Raw genomic sequence first — 22,551 nt, forward strand, 5'->3', positions numbered from 1 at the left:
CACTCATAGCAAAGTCCGTGTGGTTTTCTCAAACGAGGTATTCTCCCACCTGTTGTCCTGATCCAGGAAGTGTGCTCAGAGTATGCCTATCGGATCATGCCTCACACATAACAGACAGCTGGTGGGTGTCCCCAGAATACCCCATAGTCTGGCAGCTAAGGCACTCACGTGGGATGTGGGAGATCCAAGTTTGAATCCCTCCTCTCCCTGATTTGGAGGTGGGAGAGTTGGGTTCAAGTGAAAACCCGAACCACCAAGCTATCGAGTCACTCCCTTTATCTCTTGTCCAATGGCTATTTAATTATTTATACAAAATGGACCATCTCCAACAGGAGAGATGGAGAGACATTCCAGAGTAATCAATAACCTGAGATCAGAGACACCTGAGGAGTGAGGGAAGCAGTCCTTTCAGAACACTGCCTATAGTTAAACTCGTTAAGGTTCTAAAAGCCAAGTGGTCAGGGCACTCACCTGGCAGGTAAGAGACCTAAATACTAGGGATTGTAATCTGGGTTTCCACATCCCAGGTGAGTGCTCTAATCTCTGGGATATCAGATATAGAGCCCCCCTCTTTCTGCCCTCCTGCCCCCAGCCCCAGAGCTGATTTGACCTAGGTGCCCAACTCCAGGAGAGGCTTCACAGCTGAGAATCCCAAGCATAGATAGGCCCCTCCCTTCAGCCTGTCAGGCACCCAAATTCCCTTGTGAACCTAGGCCTAAGCCTGAACCCAGTCCACTGCATTTCATTCTTAGCTAATTTAGGTGGCTCCCTACTCAGCAACTTGATTCTGAGAATCCCTTTCTTGGGCATCTAACTCTTCTCATGCATTGTTTGGGAAGCCTGGCACCTAACTTGGAGCTGAGAATTCCACTAAGCAGCAGGACACCTAGGAGTCAGGCATTGCAACACCTACATCCCTTTGTGAATCTACCCCCAAGTTAATAGCAAAAATCCACTACTCTGAGAACAGTCTCCAGCTTCGGAGTCAGAAGCCGGCAGTAGCAACATCAGCATATATTTAAAACAAGGTCTATTTTGTATTATTTTTTCATGACCCTAAAAATGCCGCCACCACAGTGTCTCTGTTCTATTGATGTTTCAAGAGATCGTCCCTTTGCTCATTCTTCCTCGTGCTGTCTGTCTTTATGCAATTGTGTATAGCAGTTGGTGGCTGTTCTGATTGCATTGTTCTGCTCATGGACTCTGAAGTGCAGTGTAACACAAAGTATGGTAAACTGTGATTACAAACTTGTTTTCCTTTAGAGAAATGGCCACTACCTTTGCTAGACTGTGTCAGCAAGTCGACGTTACTCAGAAAAACCTGGAAGAAGAAATTGCTAGGCTGTCCAAAGAAATAGATCAGTTAGAGAAAATACAGAGTAACTCAAAGCACCTAAGGTAATGATCCTTTTGTATTGACTCAGCCAGTTGCTTGAGAGACAAATCTTGAACTAGCCAGCTGGAGAGAAACTGAAATCTTGGCTCCACTGAAGTTTGTGAGCTTTGCCATTGACTTCAGTGGGACCGAGATTTCACCCCCATGTCTGTAGTCATGGCAGTACTGTATCATAAAGTGTGTGTGTGTGTGTGTGTGTGTGTTTGCTGCTGTTTTCAGCTGTTAATGAGCATTCTGACATGTGCCTTGAAACTGTGGTGCAGGGTAACGCATGGTAATATATGTATCTTGTACACAGTGGCACTGAAACACTTTTAATAGTGGGGTGCTGGAAGCCAGCCCCCCTTACGCCTGTCTGCCCCCGAGCTGGAGCCAGGAGCAGGGCCGTGTCTCGGGGGGGGGGGGGGGGGGCAAGGCTGGGGCCACAGCTGGGAACTGGGGGGGGGGGGGTTTGCAGATTCCTGCACCTATGCTCGTACACCAGTAGCAGCAGTTGTGTTCTTTTAAAGTTATGTTCACCAGTTGTGTTTTCTCTGGGGGAAGTGAGGAAAGTCTCTAACAAAATATCACCCCATCCTCATGTTGATCTTCTTCTCCCTCTGTGCCTGGTTCCTTTTCTCGGCCCAGTAAAAATGGATTTCTCAAGAATACTTTATCAAGCTCTAACAATACATGTCACTTCCCTGCCTGAGCAACTTTTTTCCCCTTGGAGATGGGGCATGAGATCCTAAGCAGGGCTTGGGTACAAAGCTCTCTCCATAGGAATACTCTTAGCTGGGAGTAGGGTAAATTCAGCTCCTGTATTTCATCCCACCTCTTCTCACTCATCCAAGCAGGACCCCTTTCTCTTTTGGAGATGCCTTCCCAGTGCCAGTGGACCCCGACCCCTTCCAGCAGGCCGACAATGCACCCTTTTGTCTCCTCACCTAGCAGCCAGTGGGGCAACAGTTGGCTTTGTGTCCGTTTTCTCTCCACCCTTGGCTTGCCATTGGGTGCTGCACACTGTCCTCAGGCTGAGTCCCTTGCTCTGCTAAAAATGTCAGTTAAAAGGGGTTTATCTCAACCAGCATTAACTACAGGAGCCCTCATGTAAACAATTTCGGTGTGTTTTTAACCCTTTGTGGTGTAACCCTACATGGGCTTCTTGAATTGAATGGCGTTGAAAGCATTGCCAGTAGTTCATATATCCCAGGACTCCCAGTGGTGCCAGCAGAGATGCTGAAGGGTGGTAGCAACGGTGAGACGTTCTTAGAAAGTTTTGCTAATGTAGACAGGAACTGGGAGAGCAGAGCTACAAGGAACGGTGTGCGGGGGGGGTTCTTGCTCCCAGCAACAAGAAATCCACGGTCCCTTCTAGCACAGTGATTCCTCATGCCTTTGTGAAACGCTTAGGAACTAGCCCCTCGCTAAGGTGTTACATACTCAGATTAGCCAGCATCCTGAGGTTTTTAAAGGTATGTCTACACCGCAAAAAAACCACAACACTGCAGCAAGTCTCAGAGCCTGAGTCAACTGATGCAGGGTCACGGGGCTTATGCTACAGGACTAAAAATAATAGTGGAGATGTTCCTGCTGGAGTCTGAGGTCTGAGACCCCTCCCCCCTCACTGGGCTCCAGCCTGAGTGGAAACTACACTGCTACCCCAAGTCAGTTGCTCTGGGCTTTGAGATTTGTGTGTGGTTTGGTTTGCAGTGTAGATGGACTCTGAATCTCAGACCCTGACTGGGCAGAGCACATAAGCACTTGTTACAGTGCTCTTCTGAGTCAGGTGGTCCAAGTAAGATTTCTCATGTCCTGAATTTCATTACTAAAAAGTAAAGAGGCTGAAGGCTCGGGTGAGAGTTTGGATGCATGCAAATAAGCCTGGGGTATTGTATTGCTACATGTGGATCAATCACTTTTCTCTTTTGTTTTACAGAAACAAAGCCCTTCACCTTGAAAACGAGCTGGATGTTTTTACAAAGCATTTTCTTCAGCAGAATAAATAGACCAATCTCTTTTCATTGCTGGCTTCCTTGGGTAACTGCCTGTAGGACAAAATTATAGAATGACACATTGCTCCCCTGTGGAGTTACATGAAATTACTTATATTTTTAAAAGTACCTTGATTATACTTGTCAGATACTGTAACGTCCAGTTCACACTTTTGCAATGAACTGTATCTCAAAGCTCTGGTAAAGAGAAATTTTGCAAGAGCAAAATGATAATTTATATTTACTGACAAATACTGAATTTATTCTTCTGGAGACTTAAAATAAAAAAAATAAACCCTGTATTATTTTGTTTTAGTATTTACCAGTGGCAAATCCCACCTTCCTGGCATCCGGGAGTTATGTAGAGAGAGAATCCATCATTTCTTCTCTCCCTCACATCAGTATCAATGTATCCCAGTTCTCTAGAAATAGCTGGTGGTCCTGCTTTTTCATATTTGTTTTATGAATGAGAGTATTAGGTGAACAGCTCTAAAAGTGCTTCTTTAGATTATTTGAATTCAGATAAAATCAGTTGGGCTGGGCTGTTACCCTACTTCTGTTTGTTTATAGATAGACCTGCAGACATGATGCTTTCAAGTAAACTTGATTCCTTGTAGGGATTTTGGAAAGCTTTAAAAATTCAAGCATGCTGCAATGATGGAATGGCAGTGTTCATCAAAGTAAGTTAATGTGTATAAAGTTCAGGTGAATCTGTCCTGTGCAGCATGCAAGCCTCTACCTACAACAAAGAGGGGGCTTCTGCTATACAATTGATCTACACATCCCAAACTATGCAAAAATTCAGCTTCAGTATCAAAGTTTTTATCTAAGCACACTTGGGAGGGCATGCTATTTTCTTGTCACCTGGGCAAGTGATGTAGCCAAGCCTTCAAATATTTCTCACTACACCATGAATACCTGCCATGTTCTGGTGTGAGCATTATAAATTGAATTTCTCTTCAGATTGTATACATTTGGGAAACAATATTGCATTTACCTGTGGATGCTTTCCATATTGTTTGCTTCCTTCCCCAACCACTTGGTTAGGCACTATCTTAAGTCCCTGAATTATTTAGCTGCCAACTGCAGGTATGGCTTTTTGTTTTTTTTAAATCTTGGCCACTAGCTCCCTCTGTTCTAGCTGTGTGTGGATGTTTCCATCTTAATCAGCTTTTAAAGGGTGGTAGTAGGCCAGGGACTGTCAATAGATGTTAGCACTGATACCCAAGTGCTTCCTGATGCATACCATGGTCAATTTCACCTGTATTTTATAAACAGGCTTTTAAAAAATATTTTAGGTGGTGAAAGCCTTTGTGAATATTTATATATCCTTTATGAAAGTGCTTAATGCTGCAAAATCAGGTTTAAAACCAAACTTGAGTGACTGGTGGCTTAAGGCACATTTTTATGGTTGCATGAGTACTTGCTGGGATTTTCCACTAATTTACAAAAAAGGGCTAATGAAATGCACTGTTTTTTAAGAACAGGAGTACTTGTAGTACCTTAGTTAATTTGTTAGTCTCTAAAGTGCCACAAGTACTCCTGTTCTTTTTGTGGCTACAGACTAACACAGCTGCTACTCTGAAACCTGTTTTTTTAAGACTTACTCAATACTTTATTTTACAAGCAGGAAGTGATCACTGAGAAGTTGAGTATACTGCATGCTAACTTTCTCCCTTCAAAGTGTTTCAGGGTCATAATTTTCCTTATTGTTGTGGACATTTGAGTATGCTACCAGCTAAAGATGTTAAGATGGGCTGCAGCCCAGCTGGTTAAATGTACAGAAATTATGCAAGGAGAAGAGTTGCAAATGTATTTATAAGAAGTTTATTCTTTGAGAGCATTTCTAGACTGGTTTAATTTGGGGGGAGGGGGAGGAAAGAGAGGAGAAGAGTGCTGCCCCTTTAACTCATTGAATTTAGTTTGGCAGATGAGTTGGTAACTTAAATGATGCATTATTCCTCATTTTAAACTTAGCACCTTCTGGTACACACTGCTTGTGAATGGGGTTGTCTTATTTGCATCTTGTACTCCTGGGAAGAGGGTAAAAAGCTCCTTCACTAGCGTATGGCTCACAGCCAGATTTTTATTACAAAAACTGTTCTAAAGCATGAGACCTGTGTAATTCAAGGTTGCTTTAGTTTCCACTTTGTCATGAAGTGTCAGAATTTCTATTCACTTACTGGTGTTCCCTATAGTTTTGTTGGAAGACGTCAAGTGAGTGACCAAGATGGTAGCTGTGGAAATAAAATTCAGAATTCTTTCTATTGGAAGTAAAGTGTTAGTGTGGTTCTTCGGAAGAGTATGTCCTATAAAAGGAAGGAGATTGTTCCTTCATTGCTTGATGTGACAGCAGCTTCCTACAGATTACCTAGGTGTCCCCTCCCCGCCCCCTCCCCCCCATTTAAGGGGGTATGCACGGCTGAGGATATCCTGCTCCCAGAGAGTAAGGCCACTCTTTTTGCATTATTTTAAATCAACAGGGGAAAAACATTGGAGTTTAACTCCTCCTTTCTGGGAACAGCAGCAGCCCCTGTACTGACTATGTACATGCCATTTTGTCTCCATTTGTAGAGAGCAATTGCATTATAAAAGGAAGTTTACACAAGATATTTAAAAGCTTGTCCCTTTTATTGGTAAAGTTATTCTGCTCTCATCTTCTAATAGCATGGATTGCAAAGCCCCTTCTGGGTACTGCAGCAGAAAAGAACGGTTACTTACCTTCTGTAACTGTTGTTCTTCGAGATGTGTTGTTCACGTCCATTACACATTAGCTGTACGCACGCCACATGCACAGACATCAGAAACTTTTTCCCTTAGCAGCTCCCGTTGGGCCGGCAGGGCCCCCTCCCTCCCGCCAGAGCGGCGCCCCGCTCCAGGGTATATATATCCCTGCTGACCCGACCCATCCGGTTCCTTCTTGCTGGAGACTCCGACAGAGGGGAAGGAGGGTGGGAAGTGTAATGGACGTGAACAACATATCTTGAAGAACAACAGTTACAGAAGGTAAGTAACCGTCTTTTCTTCTTCGAGTGATTGTTCACGTCCATTACACATTAGGTGATTCCCAAGCTTACCATTGGAGGTGGGTAGGAGTCAAGGTACAACTGACTGTAGCACAGCCCGTCTGACCACCGCGTCCTCTCTGGTCTGATGGTAGATCGCGTAGTGGGCTGTGAACGTATGTACGGACGACCAGGTGGCTGCTTTACAGATTTCCTGGATAGGGAGCTGCGCCAAGAAGGCTGTCGAGGACGCTTGGGCTCTAGTCGAATGGGCCCAGATCTCTGGGGCCGGAACATTGGCGAGCTCATAACATGTGCGTATACAATGCACAATCCACGCCGATAAGCGCTGTGTCGAGATAGGCAGGCCTCTCATACGTTCTACAATGGCAATAAACAGCTGAGGTGTTCTGCGGAACGACCTGGTCCGCTCCAGGTAAAACGCCAATGCCCTTCGAACATCGAGGGTATGTAGGCTGCAGTGATAAGGGTCCGTATGGGGTTTAGGGAAGAACACTGGCAGACAAATGTCCTGTCCCATGTGAAACTGCGAGACCACTTTTGGGAGGAATTTGGGGTGCAGCCTCAGCTGCACCTTATCCTTGTGAAAAACTGTATAAGGGGGTTCTGAAGTGAGGGCCCTCAATTCAGATACCCTCCTGGCCGATGTGATGGCCACGAGAAACGCCACCTTCCACGAGAGGCCACGGATGGTAAGAAGGAACTGGAGGGGTCAGGTCGGCAGGGATATATATACCCTAGAGCAGGGCACCGCTCTGGCGGGAGGGAGGGGGCCCTGCCGGCCCGACGGGAGCCGCTAAGGGGAAAAGTTTCTGATGTCTGTGCACGCAGCGCGTGTACACCTAATGTGTAATGGACGTGAACAATCACTCGAAGAAGTAGTAGGTGTTTAAGAGGGAAACTGACTCAGCTTGCCTAAAGAATTATGAAATAAATTCTAAATCCAGAATGCCACTCTCAAACCGGGGATAACATGGTCACTTGAAGCAGACTCTGCTTGTGAAGGACTAGGTGCTCTAATCATTACTGTAGTCCAGGGGATCTGTTTCAAAAAGATGCACTTCAGCAGAGTTGGGGTCGGCGCTGTAGCATTTTTCAGATGCCTTTAATAGTATAGATAAGGCAATGCTATTTGTGTCAGAATCTGTCTTTGAATGATGACTAAGCCATAAATGTTACAAGTGTATTTATGCTATATCTTAAGGAACTTTTAAATATATGCTGGAAGTTATTAGTAAAATCCCCATATAAATACCCTGTAGGGGCTGGTGCAGAGTTGTATCTGTTGCATTCATCTTTAGAAGATTGCCATGGGAGAAGGAAGGTTGTAAAATAAATACACACACTACAGCAAGTCTGGTTAAAAGCACTTGTTTATTGGTTACAATATCAATTCATGGCAACATCTTTCACTGAGCCACTGTACAAATACAAAGAAAAGATCCATTGGGGGGGAGGGGGAGAAGCTATAAACAGAGTTCATAGCAAGTGATTTTTTTTAAACAGGGAAGTCTACATAAACAGCCCTGTTATAGAACAAGTGGCACAAGTCCTTGTTTTGAATTAGCTTAAATAAAAGCTTTAAGACTGTTTCTGAATACATACACAATCCAAAGGCAGTGCAGAATCACTTCATAATTGGTAACATTACTGAAGTTTTCCATCAAAGTAGTCAGCAACACGTGAAAGTAAAATTAAAACCATTAGATGAGAAATGCTGGGCAATCAGAGTTAAGTGCCAAATTAAGAGTCAAGCATGTTTAAAAGAAATTAGTTTTGGACTCCTTTGGATGTAATATGTAGTACAAGTGTTCAGATGCTTTTTTTTTTTAAAAAGGAGAAACAAATAGAGCACCATTGTGTAAGTAAAACAAAGGCTTGAAATATCTAAGACTATTCCACTGAAGTCCATATTAGTCAAAACCTAAACATACTGTGTGGTATAAGAATGTCAGGCACATTTAATCTGTTATCAGTTATAATCAATTATTAACACTGTTCACACATTTACCATAACAACACTGCATTAACATTCTGCATGTATTTTACACAACCAGCAATTGGATAAAAAGGCTTGTGGTGCCTCTGAAGTGTAGGAAGTAGTTTTACCAGCATGCATGCCAGATTACTGTATACAAAGTGCACCATCAACCCATGCTTAATTACTTTTACAGGAAATGCTATCTCAAAATCTGTCATTCTGCTACACAACCATTTCATACCAACTATTTGAATTAGCCAATACCTATTCTCACCAACATTTTAAAGCACAGCACTAAATCTAGTGGAGGTGACAGTGTCCTCAACGAGGAAAGACTAAGCACTCTTGGAATGTTTTTCACAATATCATCATTTCACCCTAAAGTAATGTGAACTTCATGATGGGACAGGTGGTTACATTAACTGAATTAAAGAGTTATCTATTTCCAATCCATGCGTTATAGTATGCACATAAGGACTAGCTGGTATGTCAATTCAGCACTGCCAAATCAGGGTCAACTTCTCTCCTCAGAAGAAAGCAGTTCGAATGAGTTTTTCTACTCCAAAAGGACTACTGGACCAGCAGTTCTGTTAGATACTTGTGACATTCAGCAAGGCAGATGGTAATGACATTTAGGAGGAAAAAAGTCTAGAGAGGGTTGAAAGGAGATACACACATTACCCATACTAAGTGAATGTACATTAGCACAATGCCATGTCAAAGCTTTTTGTGGTTTCTAGAATCTCACCCAGTATTTTTACTAAAGTGATAAAGGCTGAGTATATCTGGGAGCAAGTTCAAACTGGAAGTTTGCTTGATCAGTATCCTTCACCATAAAGCTAATCAGCCTTAAAAAAAAAAGTGGACAGCAGCTGTACCTGAATTAATCTGTAATTTCATCTGAGGCACACAGTTCCAGTTTCCAAGTGACAGCTTCAACCCATTACCTTTTTGCTAGGCCATTTCTTTTAAAGTACATTTAAACACGGATTTAATATTAGAACGAAGCCTGGAAAGAGGTTACTTTCCTTTCAATTACAACTTTTTGGCACAATGGTCATAACTGTTTTTAGTACTAAGTATTACTAATTCCAAAATCTCGTAAATATTTTTGTAACCACATAACGTATTTGAAATTAAGATCGCTCTACAGTTTGGCAGTGGTAAACTTTTCACAATAGTTTAATGTGTACCCCATTGTGCTGTAAAATCCACTACCTGTATTAAACTGGTTCACCTGCATATCTGAGCTTATATTAAGCTACAGGTATAGATCTTTTAGTCTAAAAATACCCATGGAGACATTTTCTTTGAGATGCAGGAGTCTAGATGAAAGCTTTCAAGTAAAACCTGCAAATGGTGGCTTATAGCAGAAGATGGGATTTGGTGCTTGGTTTAAAATTAAGCTGCAATTAACCTCTATCTTAATGAGTGTACCATCTTGAAAATTCACCCATAAGCAATGCTTAAAAAAACTGAAATTGCTCATATAGGCCCATTATAGGACCTCAGTTTAAGATGTAATAAATGTCCTACTACTATACATGCTTTAAAAAAGGCAACCAATCTAAACAGACTTATACCAGGACTCCAACAGTAGCCACTATTTTGGTGCACATTCGCCCCAGGAGTTAAATATTTCCTCAGGTGTTGACAGCCCGTTACCCTTTTAGAAACCAAACATCTATACTGCAGTATAAAGGGAAATAGTTTATGATATTTAATTGCAAGTATGGGAAGTCACTTTACAACATTGGCAACTAGGTCACTTCAAGATGCACCTTTAATGAGAAACTATTTAGTAATTTAAATGTTTCCTCTAAGAGTTTACTAGCAAATTTTCAGAATGATTCACTCAAACCAGAAGCAGCTACAAGTTTAAAAATCAAAGGCACCATTAAAAAAGATCAAGTGTTCTGCCTGACCTCAAAGAGCTGCCCTCTTGGAAAAAGATACAAATATTCCATAAATAATTCTGTTAATGCAAACAGCCAGAAAACAAAATAATCTTGCTGAAAAGAAAATGCAAATGAGTTTCTGTGATCTCCAGCATAACATGATTTTGGTCCTACACCATAATCTGCCTTTAGTAAGTGTATACTGCTCCAGCACGGGATGTGCTTTTTAACGGATACTTAATTTACTACAGTTGGCACATTTATTGGCACCTCCACCGTTGTAAACATGGCATATTTACAGGCACAGTCCGGAAGTACTGAAATTAGAATTACAAGTGGTAGAAACTTCACAAACAGTGGTCTCCGCAACAATCTCTTTTCATATTACAGAATGCTGGGCACAAACTGACCCAAGGACATTTGGATACATCGCACCTTCAGGTGGGGGCAGCAGATTAACATTAACTTTCGGCTTTATGGTAATTTGTTTAAATACACACATTTAAAATAAATCACTTTCAAGAAGCCAACAGAGAATGGCCCTTTCCTGAAAGTATCAGGTACTTTCATGCCCAACTCAGATTCCCCCAGGGACATCCATCACAAACATGGACACGCTGCCAGCACCAGAGTTAAGTGATCTTCATGGGTAGTTTCAAATGGGTTTGAGTCACATGATTTGTCATATACCTACACAATAAGAAAATGCTTACTAGCTCAAGTGCTCTCAGTGCCTTCCATTTTATAAGTGAATCATATTAAGATCAGGCATATAAAAGGAAATGACTATTTACTGTCAGTTTGCAGATTGGCATCTTATTAGATGCCAAAGCATAGACCACTGCGGTTGAAAATGAACTAGCAGGATTTTAAATTTAGAGTGCAAAGTTTTTAGAGGGATCATAGAGATTATCAAAAAGGTTATTGTTCATTGTAGATAGCATGGTCACTTCAACCATTACACAAGACAAGCATGTTCTTTTGTGAAATGTTAGGGTGAACCTCTAACTTTGCAGTTCTAATAAGGGATTCACTGTACTTCCTAAGCCATCCGTAGGAAGCCTTCATAGAGAAACCCTCTTAAATCTCTTCATTTGCTGTAGTAGTTGAACAGCAACTTTGAAGAAATGGTAAAAGTGTACACAATCTATTCCGTCAACTCCATGCTAGAATATCACCTTGCTAGCGCATGGTAGCTGGAGTTTGCAGTGGATCAGAATCCTCTCATTTACAACTCCACTGTCAAAAGGAAAAAGCACTCACCCACTTAGTGACAGTAATGTGTTACTTGACTTATGTACTCTGTTCTTCTGATGCCAGCGTGTTAAAACCTTATTTTTTTATATTACATATATATGTACCTAATGGCATTAACATTCTCTTGGTGCTTGGAGGCCATGGCTGCTGATGGATGAACCAGGAACCACTGGCTGGAAGGAGTAATCCCCATGCTTAAATAGACAAATAGGTCTAGAAGTGAATAAGTAAGGCGCTAGGTATTACCACGGTCATCAGGGCCTTTTTAAAAAAAAAAAAAAAAAAAAGTAGTAATTCAAATGCCTTCCATTATAAAAACACATACATACCATTGGCTTCACTTTATCTACAGTAAATTCACAAAAGCGTTTAAAACAGCAATCTAGTTCATCCACTACAGAACTCAGAAGTGACATCTCAGGTTAAATGCAAAGCTATAAATGTAGTTCCTTAAAAAATGCAAACATATTTCTTTACATACAGACAAATGTTACATGATTGGCTGCTATAATGTGTATATTCTGTTATGTACAAAAAAAAGTACAGAATTAGCAGACTTTGAGCACAAGCAGAAATCCCTCGAGGACAATCTAACCAAACCACCAAAAACAAAAAAGACTGGCTCTTAGTTTCTCAGTCACCATGATTATGTGTGCTGGCCTGGCCCCTTTTTAAAAGTCAGTGATTTCTCCACCCCCACCCCTATTTCTTCACTTGATTTTTTTCTAGTTTACAGAAAGCCTTTTTGTGTAATAATCAGTGAATAGAAAAACTTCACCTGCAAATACAAGGTAGAAATGTTATTTCACAGCTATAGGCTGCAGCATTGATCTCTCCAGATCTCAATGGAGAATGTACATGTTTGTCTCCCAGTTAATTCCAGATTCTGAGAAAACTGTCCCAAGACCCTGTAGCTACAGCCATGCCATCATCAGTAACACCTAAACAGCTGACACGGTTGTCATGGCCGGCAAGGACACCTGGAAGAGAAGATGGAGGAGGTTAACAGCTGAAGCTTTTCAAGTTTTGTACATTACTTTTCAGGTTAAATTCACCTCAAGACACCCTGGAAGAGGTTTTTGTTTGTTTTTAAAAGTGGTTAAGTGACAGAAGAAGTATCCTCCTCTATGTTTTATCTTAAAAGCAATATTAGCTCCTCAACATTATGAGTTAGCTCCTATCTTGGGAAGTCCTGAACCCTTGAACCAAATATTTTAACTATTTTGCATTTGGATTTTCCCAGTATATGATATAATAAAGTAAATAAATAAATCAGAGGTGCTGACAATGTCTATAACCAAAACAAGACACGAAACCACTTACTGTACACAACAGAAAACCTCACATCTCTTTTCTAAACATCACTATTACCAGATCTGAAATTATGAAAAAATAAAATGCAAGAAAATAGGGATACAAATCCAAAAGTAAACCTTTACGTTGAGTAAAGGAAGCAGAGAAGATTTCACAATTCAACAGCAGCCGCAGGTATCATCACTGACTACCAGTGAACTAGTTTTACGTTTGGAAGTTAGAGAAAGTGGGATGTGTTCCATGTTGAGATCCTGCTAAAGGAAAAGAACTGCAGATACCATTTACCAACCTGCTCTTTCCCCCTTCAGAGTATCCCACACATTGCAGTTGAAGTCATCATAGCCGGCTAGCAAGAGACGACCACTTTTTGAGAAGGCTACAGAAGTGATTCCACAGATGATATTGTCATGGGAGTACATCATTAACTCCTGATCTGCACGCAGGTCAAAGAGTCGACAAGTGGCGTCATCAGAACCAGTCGCAAATGCATGTCCATTGGGGAAGAACTGAAAATGAAAATGAGACAGGAGTTTGACACCAGAGAAAGTGTTGCTCATGCACGGTTTCAAAAACAGCATGTAGACATTGTCTTCACTGAGATATTCAGATGCAGCACAATTTCATGAGCAAAAAGAAAAGACATCAAAATGGATTGTCAATAAAATGCAACTGTTGTGCACACACAATTGTGTTTAACACTTGTAGCATAGTACTGACCAAAAGGCAGGTGCATTCAAACTTTGCCCAGCCAATGGCTTCATTGGCAAATTTCAAGAGACAGAGGGATGCAATTAATTAACCACACATCTCATTGAGTGGAGCATAGCCATTTTTTTCTTTGGCATGAGCCATGGAGACTGGCCTGTACACAATATTCCACCTTGAGCTGGTCAGTCAGGTTGCTTGGATCACAACAGAGGACTGCAAGCTAGCACTTCAGCCTCCAAAATTCACACCTACTAAATAATCGGTATTAAGCACCTCATTGATTTAAATGTCAGTGAAAGGTACCAACCACATTTCAGGATTAGACCCAAGCGTATGGGCTGCGTTTCTCCACAGATCATGCTGCTGGTATTCCAGAGATGTAAGAATTTGCAGTGTTTATAAAAAAGATGCAATGTAGGTTTAGATTTTTTTTTTTTTAAATTAGTGGAGATATCCTATCTCCTAGAACTGGAAGGGGCCTTGAAAGGTCATCGAGTCCAGCCCCCTGCCTTCACTAGCAGGGCCAAGTACTGATTTTTGCCCCAGATCCCTAAGTGGCCCCCTCAAGGATTGAACTCACAACCCTGGGTTTAGCAGGCCAATGTTCAAACCACTGAGCTATCCCTCTCCCCAACCCATTTCATCACCCATTAAACAGAATTTGTGTCCTGAGGATCAGAATATAAAATGTGGCTGTGACAAACAAAGGAAATACACTCCAGTTTAGAAATATTACAAAGCTATTCCAAGGGTAAACATATTCAGCATTTTTAAGCACTAGTTTCACCGTTGGTTTCCAGAGTTTAAAGATGCCCTTTTCTACAGGAAATCCAAATACACACTGGTTAACATAAAAGTAAGAGAACTGACTCCATCTTGAAGTTTTATTCTTTACTACTTAAAAAAAAAAAAAAAAAAAAACCCAGTTACTTACCTTCTTGTAACTGTTGTTTTGATATATTTTGCATATGTCCATTACACTAGGTGTATACACATCTCATGCATCAGTGCCAGAGTTTTCCCTAGAGATACCCACAGGGGTGGCCACACCTGCACCCTCACATGCCGTGTGCCCTGAGCAGAGGGTTTACCAGGGTGGAGCCACCGCAGCCTACCTTCAGTACCTTCACACTGTATCTTCTTCCGTCTGGTGTACACCAAAGAGTGAGGTCAACCTAGCTATGTCGCTCAGTGATGTGAAAAATCCCAACCCCAGAGCAACGTAGTTAAGCCAACCTAACCCCCAGTGTAGACAGTGCTAGGTTGAGGGAAGCCTAGTTATTGCCTCTCATGGAGGTGGATTACCTGTGCTGATGGGAGAACCCCTCCCACTGGCATAGGTAGTACCTATACTTGAAGTGCACCTGCAGCTGTGCCACTGTAGCGTTACAAGTGCAGACAAGCCCTCAGATGAGACACTCCAATGCACTGGGGAAGGAGGGTGGGTCACGTAAAGAACATATGCAAGACATCTCAAAAGAGCAGCTGCAAGGAGTAACCATTTTTTCAAGCGACTGCACATGCCCATTACACTAGGAGACTCCCATGTAGTTTCCAACAGAGCTGGGACTAGGATTCTCATCAGAAGAGGGACTGCCGAACTGCTTTCCCCACATTTGTGTCTTCTCTGGACGTGGTAGTAATCACATAATATCTAGCAAAGATGTGGACTGAAGACCACGTTGCCTCTCTGCAGATGTTCACAATATCGATGCTTCCCAGAAATACTGCAGAATCTGCGTGTGCTCTGGCTGAATGCAGAGAGCTCTTTTGAGAAGACGTTAGGCCCTTGATCTTGTAGCACATGAAAACACAGCTGGTGATCCACTTGGATAGTCACTACACCGTTACAGGACACACTCATTCATTCTGCATAGGAGATGAATAGCTGAAAATAGACCCAAAAGTGCTTTGCTCTATCTAGATAAAAAAACAGTGACCAGCAAACATCCCAAGCGTGGAACTGTTGTTCATCATTATGAGCACATGGCTTTGGAAAGAAGACCAATATATAGATTAGTTAAGGTGGAAATCAAATACTACCATGATGAAAAATTTAAGGTGTAGCCTAACCTGTACTTTGTCCCCCCCACCCCCATCCCCCTTTTTTTTTTTTTAAGGTTGTGTGACACACTATACTCCAGAGGAGCGCCCTATAACCCCCATATTCATCATTTGTATATAGTTGTGATATTGCATACAAAGCATGCCTTGTAAGGTATCATGGGAAAGGTTATGATCTGCTGAAACCCATTGTTCCATCTAAATATATGTATCATTAATGCATATGAAGTTATGAGAATTGTGTTATATGGCTGTCACTAAAATATGCTGTGGGAAGCACCCAGATACTAGCTCCCCAAAGACAATAACCAGGGGGATAAACTACCCGGGCGGGTGTCGAACCACCATCAGACATTGTCCAGATAAGAACAGATTTAAAATTTTTATTCAAGTTAATGTTTAAAATTAAATATACACAAGTTAAGAGGGAAGGTACTGTACATCTGGGGTCAGGCTTGGGTTATGAGGGATTACAGGTAACTGTTGCAAGGATGAAGTGATACATACATATCACATAACCGGCATAGACCCAGATTGGGGTGCAAGAGTTTTTTTAAAGTGTCAGTGGATAGGTGGGCTCGGGTACGCCACCCATGGGATTTATAAGGAGTCCAAGTCAGTATCGGTGCAGCAAATGAGTACATGGAAGGGGTGCGTCCCTTGGTTCGTCAGGGAAGGAAGTGGGCTATTGCCCTGGTCGGCGGTCTCAATTACTCAATGTGGTATTGACAGTGTCCTGTGATGTGTTCTATATAAATGTCTCTCGACCACCTGATGGTGTCGGACACCATGAGCTGTCTCATGAGCCGGGAGTAGCATTGACCGACTCCGTACGCTCTCAGTACCGGCTTGTTGTGGGGGTCCCACGAGTCCAGGGTTCCCACAATCAGGGCGTGTATCTGCACCTCATAGCCCTGGGCTCTCAGGGTCTCGGCCAGCGGGGTGTACTTCAACGCCTTCCGTACTCGGGCCTCGTGGAAGGCCGGTGACCGGTTTTCAAATGGCACCGTGACGTCTACCATGAGGACCTTCTTTTCTGCGTCCGTCACGACGATGTTGGGTCACAGTCTGCTGTCTGTCCCAGGGATGGCGGAATCGAGGGTGATCTTCCCCAAGGACGGCGGGATGGCTTTCACCAGCCGGTTCTGGATGGTGTTGTGGCGGTGCCGCCAGGCTCCGGAGTGCTGTTTGCATCCACACAGGAAGTGGGACAGGGTCTCGTTTGCATAGCCGCACTTCCTGCAGCGCTTGTCCCGGTTGCCGTGGCAGATGGCTCCGTTGAGGGGAACGCAGTTGAGTCGGGTCCTGTGGTCGAACCGCCAATTGGCGAACCTGGTGAAGCTACCCCTGGGGAGGAAGTGGTTACTGGCGTCCCACTTGCTGGACACCTCGAACACCTTGCCCTGGTCCGGCTTCCGCTTGAGGTTCTCGGCATAGTGGCAACGGATGGCGTCTTTCAGGGTCCTTTGCAGCATAGCTCTGGCGGTCAGGGGGTTAATGGTGGTGTGGTCCGGGGTCTTTATTCGTGGTACCAGTATTCCCAGCACTCCTTGCACCACTTCCAGCGGCAGCCGATTCTCTTTCCCAGGCGTCTTGAGGCGTTGCGGGCGCAGGACCAGGACTCCCCCCTCTCCCCCAAACTCAGCCTCCAGGGACCCACTGAGGTAAGTGGCGACGTCCTGCTCGGAGGGGACCCTGCTGAATGACCTGCTTGGTGAGTTTGCTAAGGCATTCTGAATCCCTGGTAGGTGTAATGCTCCCCTCAGGGATATGTTTCCATAGTAGTGGTTGCCTGACTTCTGATGGCATCTCAGTAATAGGCAGGAACACTTCCCTTCTCTGGGATTAATTTTTGTACTGCAGTGGAGACAAAGATCTAGATGCCGTAGGCATCCCCCACTGTACCCAGTAGGGCCAATGATAGAGCTGGTATGGTACTGGAGGCCACTTATGCCTAGATCAGGCCCTCCCATTCCTTTGATCTACTCTTGGCAGGATGACTCCTATGAGAGTGGGAACAATCCCTGGTTTTCCTGAAGTGGGAGACATCAGAACCCACTTCAGACTGAGGAGAAGTAGGAGTACTCCAAAGGCCAGGGTGGAGCGGTACCAGTCAGAGATGGGGAAAGTGATCTACAACAAGCCTTCAGCACCAGCAGCCATCCTGGGGCTTCCTGGCTATCAGGACGATGTGCTGAGGCAGAGCAGTTACCATTGGTCTTGGAGCTGGCATTGGGGTTAATGGAAGCAGCACGGAACCTGAAGTTGCTGGCACCGTAACAGACCCCCAATGTGGAAGCCAACATGTGCACCAGCCCCAGCAAGGTGCTGTCGGTCTAAATGATCAGTGAGGGTGGTACAGAGAGGCTCAGCAGATCTTATGAAGCTGTGTAGGCCTCCAGGGTGGCTGGTATGGGCCTTTGCCCTACTGTAAGCAAGGGTGGTAGCTCCCTTATTTGTGCTGAGGAAGCAGCTGCCCTCACCAGTCCTGGCACACGAACTGAGGTCAACAGTTCTGCTCTGAGAGAACCACTAAAATGAGACAGAGGGAAGCAAGGGGCCAAAGGACGTACTCTACCTTTGATACCGAAGTGGCTAGCCTCTGAGGCTGAGGAATCCCATACCGAGTACTTTGACATGAAGTTGTCCTCCTCTTCAGCTTCAGAGGCTGAGGGCACTCCAAGCACTGTTACCTCTTTGAGGACTGCCCGGTGAGGGGGATCTCCTCCTGTCTGTCCACAGGTAAGACTGGGGAACACTTGTGGATGGAGTGATTGAGGAACTCCCTCTATCCACAGAAGTAGTTCTGATGCTGGGCAAAGGGCGACTTCCATGAGGATGCACCCAAGATGTTCTTCTCTTTGCTTCTTAGTTATCTTGAAGCCCAGGCAAATCAGACACATGTTCCTGATGTGACCTCATTCAAACGCTTCAAACAGTGAGTAAGGATCGCTCACGGGCACTGGCTTGGACACGTGGAGCAGGGCTTGATGCTGGGGGACACTGACTCTCTCTCTCTCCACTCCCACCACCCCCCACTCCACCCAGTATCAGGCAGAGCCCAAAGTCCACTGAGAGTCTGAATAATAGATAAATAATGAAAAAGTAAAAGGGGTCCAAGAGATCCAAAAATGAGAACCACTAACAGCTCATTTAGAGTCACAGACTAAGGTCAGAAGGGACCATTATGATCGTCTAGTCTGACCTCCTGCACAATGCAGGCTGCAGAATCTCACCCACCCACTCCTGCAACAAACCCCTAACCTATGTCTGAGCCTCTGAAGTCCTCAAATCATGGTTTAAAGACTTCAAGGTGCAGAGAATCCTCCAGCAAGTGACCCATGCTCCACGCTGCAGAGGAAGGTGAAAAACCCCCCGGGCCTCTGCCAATCTGCCCTGGAGAAAAATTCCTTCCTGACCCCAAATATGGCGATCAGCTAAACCCTGAGCATGTAGGCAAGACTCACCAGTCAGACACCCAGGAAATAATTCTCTGTAGTAACTCAGATCCCACCCCATCTAACATCCCATCACAGGCCATTGGGTATATTTACCGCTAATAGTCAAAGATCAATTAATTGCCAAAATTAGGCTATCCCATTATACCATCCTTTCCATAAACTTATCAAGCTTAGTCTTGAAGCCAGATATGGCTTTTGCCCCAACTGCTCCCCTTGGAAGGCTGTTCCAGAACGTCACTCCTCTGATGGTTAGAATCCTTCATCTAATTTCAAGTCTAAACTTCCTGATGGCCAGTATATATCCATTTGTTCTTGTGTCCACATTGGTACTGAGCTTAAATAACTCCTCTCCCTCCCTGGTATTTATCCCTCTGATAAAGTTATAGAGAGCAATCATATCTCCCCTCAGCCTTCTTCTGGTTAGGCTAAACAAGACGAGCTCTGAGTCTCCTTTCATAAGACAGGTTTTTCCATTCCTCAGATCATCTAGAAGCCCTTCTTTGTATCTGTTCCAGTTTGAATTCATCCTTCTTAAACATGGGAGTCCAGAACTGCACACAGTATTCCAGATGAGGTCTCACCAGTGCTTTGTATAACGGTACTAACACCTCCTTTTCTCTACTAGAAATACCTCACCTAATGCATCCCAAGACTGCATTAGCTTTTTTCACGGCCATATCACATTGGCAGCTCATAGTCATCTTGTGATCAACCAATACTTGGAGGTCCTTCTCCGTTAATTCCAACTAATGAGGCCCCAGCTTATAACAAAAATTCTTGTTATTAATCCCTAAATGCATGACCTTGCACTTTTCACTATTAAATTTCATCCTATTACTATTACTCCAGTTTACAAGGTCATCCAGATCTTCCTGTATGATATCCCGGTCCTTCTCTGTATTGGCAATACCTCCCAGCTTTGTGTCATTCACAAACTTTATAGCACACTCCCACTTTTTGTGCCAAGGTCAGTAATAAAAAGATTAAATAAGATTGGTCCCAAAACCGATCCCTGAGGAACTCCACTGGTAACCTCCCTCCAGCCTGACAGTTCACCTTTCAATATAACCCATTGTAGTCTCCCCCCTTTAACCAGTTCCTTATCCACCTTTCAATTTTCATATTGATCCCCATCTTTTCCAATTTAACTAATAATTCCCCATGTGGAACTGTATCAAATGCCTTACTGAAATAGAGGTAAATTAGATCCACTGCATTCCTTTATCTAAAAAAAGATGTTACCTTCTCAAAGAAGGAGATCAGAAGGAAGATTATTTGCAGAAGGAACAAGCTGACCGCATGCTCTGACCAACCGCAATAAGGAACTGAATGAAGGGCAGGGCAGCTCTGCCACTTTATACTCCGCTCGGAACATGAGGGACATCATAGCACAGGAGTGGCCGCCTCTACTGGTGCTGCTAGGGAAAATTCTCCACCATTGGTGCACAAGATGTACATACACCTACTTTGTAAATGGACATATCCAATCAAACAAAGATAAAGTATTATGAAGCAAAAGGAGGTCAAGCAGGTAAAGATGGACAGAGCAGCAAACCATTATGACAACTTAGACTAAATGAGGACAGTCTGAATTGTTCCAAGATCACTTAAACATATCTAGAGGATATGTATGATTAATAGTCATGAACTAGATTGCAGGTGGTTGGTCTTATCAAGATCTCAGATTCTAAGAAACTACATTCATTGTAAGTGGCCAAATCAGAGACTTGACGACTTTCCACCCTGTTTCGAAAACTAGATCTTACAGCTACACTTATTGTCTCCTCGCTCTCCATTTGTAAATAGAAATGCTCACTTACACAAACTGCGTTAATATCAGACACATGCCCTGTGAAAGACTGCCTGCACATTCCATCGCGAATATCCCAAAGCTTGGAGGAGGCATCACAGGCACCAGAAACAAAAGTCCTCATGTCTGGACTTAGGGATAAACTCATCACATCTCCGGTATGCCCAGTGAAGGTGGTGGTCTGTTGACCAGTTTCAATGTCCCAAAGAGCACTGCAGATAAAACAGATGTATTTCAGCAATATAATGGGGTTTCTGCAAGTTTAGCTTAAAAACAATCGAAGCACTGAGGAAAAAAAAAAAAAAAAAAAACACCAACTACCCCCCACCTCCAAAACTCACCAGGTGGTGTCCCCTGAACTTGTAACAATTTGGTTGTCATCTAGAAAACGACAGCAGGACAAGTATCCTAGGAACAGAATAATGGCAGATGTCAATTTCATACCCCACAGTCGCAGTAAAAGTTATTCAAAAAACCTTCTCAGTATGTCACACAACCACCACTTGATGCTACTTGTATTTTAAAAATAACAGTACAGAAGCCAAATTCACCGAAGTATGTACTGCTCCATTTGCTCAGATAGCTACTGGTAGCATCTCACTGACAGAACTAAACCAACACAGAATTTAGCATTAAGACTGATAAAGGCAAAATGAGTGACATACAAAAAGTGATTCCTAAATCTGATCAAAACCAAGATTAGACTATATTCCATTTTGCAAATTGTGAACACTTGTTTTCACTTTAGGGCATGCTGTGAACATGCTTGTGACTGTTTTACTTTGACTAACAGTAAAGAAAAATAAATGTAGTAAAATGCTGCTGACCTGTATGCCCTGGTAACTCTCTGCTCACTCTCACATTGCCCTCTCTGGTTTTCAAATTATATATGGAACAGATGTTGTCCAATCCACCACAAGCGACATAGTTGCCAGAAGGAGCATATGCACAGGTCATCACCCAGGAAGATCTCAAAGGAATGGCATGCATCTACAGAGAGACAAGGCATATTAGAACTACACCACATTTTAGGCAGTCACGCTCAACCATAGCCATCCTTGTCCAACCTTCTGCATCTAGTTATCTGTAATACTGCTTTAGCATTGTAGCAGATGCTACTAAATAAGATAGTGGGATATCCAAGTAATAAAGAATCTGATTTTAAACACGCTTCAATTTGTGCTGAATATTTACTTAAGGGATGGAAAAAATGGTCGCCTGGTTAGATGTGTGCAAGTTCAATACAATCGTTTTTATAGTATCAGAGCTATTCTGAAATTAAGGATTACTAGTTAAACATGCAACAGGTTTCGTTCTATTCAAATTCCTCCCTCCAGTTTGTCTTCCTGAGCCAGAACCTCAACTGGGGTCGATTGGCATAGCTCCACCAATGAAGCTATGCCAATTGCCATTAGCAGAGGAGCTGCACCCCAGTCCTTCCTCGTTTGATCAAGATTTCTCACTCTCTCTGTCCCAAGGAGCTAAACATCTATTATAATGGATTTATACCAATTCTCTGTAAACCCTGGGATTGTGTGCTTCTGCAACAGAATTGCAGAGCATGTGCCACAGAAACAGCACAAGTAGGATGGACAGTTGCAAAAACAACAGTAACAAGGAGTTAGTTATTAAAACTCCTTAGAAAGATTCCCCACCCACCCAC

At 43.2% G+C, this 22,551-nt stretch overlaps 2 protein-coding genes across 5 annotated transcripts in view; one reads left to right on the plus strand and one right to left on the minus strand.

Moving 5' to 3' along the window:
• The window catches only part of MFN1 (mitofusin 1), a 47,748-nt gene extending 44,079 nt beyond the window's left edge, over positions 1 to 3,669 (plus strand). For all 4 annotated transcript variants that reach the window (XM_054039028.1, XM_054039029.1, XM_054039027.1 and 1 more), the window contains 2 exons: positions 1,264 to 1,398; positions 3,315 to 3,669. In XM_054039028.1, coding sequence (XP_053895003.1) covers positions 1,264 to 1,398; positions 3,315 to 3,384 — 205 coding nt within the window. In that variant the 3' untranslated portion in view covers positions 3,385 to 3,669. The remainder of the gene's footprint in view (positions 1 to 1,263; positions 1,399 to 3,314) is intronic.
• Positions 3,670 to 7,750: 4,081 nt separating this feature from the next.
• GNB4 (G protein subunit beta 4) overlaps positions 7,751 to 22,551 on the minus strand; it is a 68,310-nt gene continuing 53,509 nt past the window's right edge. The window contains exons 6-10 of the mRNA XM_054038751.1: positions 21,716 to 21,878; positions 21,230 to 21,296; positions 20,899 to 21,100; positions 13,135 to 13,351; positions 7,751 to 12,511 (exon numbers count right to left, since the gene is read on the minus strand). Of these exons, the coding sequence (XP_053894726.1) occupies positions 12,405 to 12,511; positions 13,135 to 13,351; positions 20,899 to 21,100; positions 21,230 to 21,296; positions 21,716 to 21,878 (756 nt within the window). The 3' untranslated portion in view covers positions 7,751 to 12,404. The remainder of the gene's footprint in view (positions 12,512 to 13,134; positions 13,352 to 20,898; positions 21,101 to 21,229; positions 21,297 to 21,715; positions 21,879 to 22,551) is intronic.

The sequence above is a fragment of the Malaclemys terrapin genome, chromosome 9, assembly GCF_027887155.1.
Source record: "Malaclemys terrapin pileata isolate rMalTer1 chromosome 9, rMalTer1.hap1, whole genome shotgun sequence".
In the NCBI taxonomy this organism is placed as follows: Eukaryota; Metazoa; Chordata; order Testudines; family Emydidae; genus Malaclemys; species Malaclemys terrapin.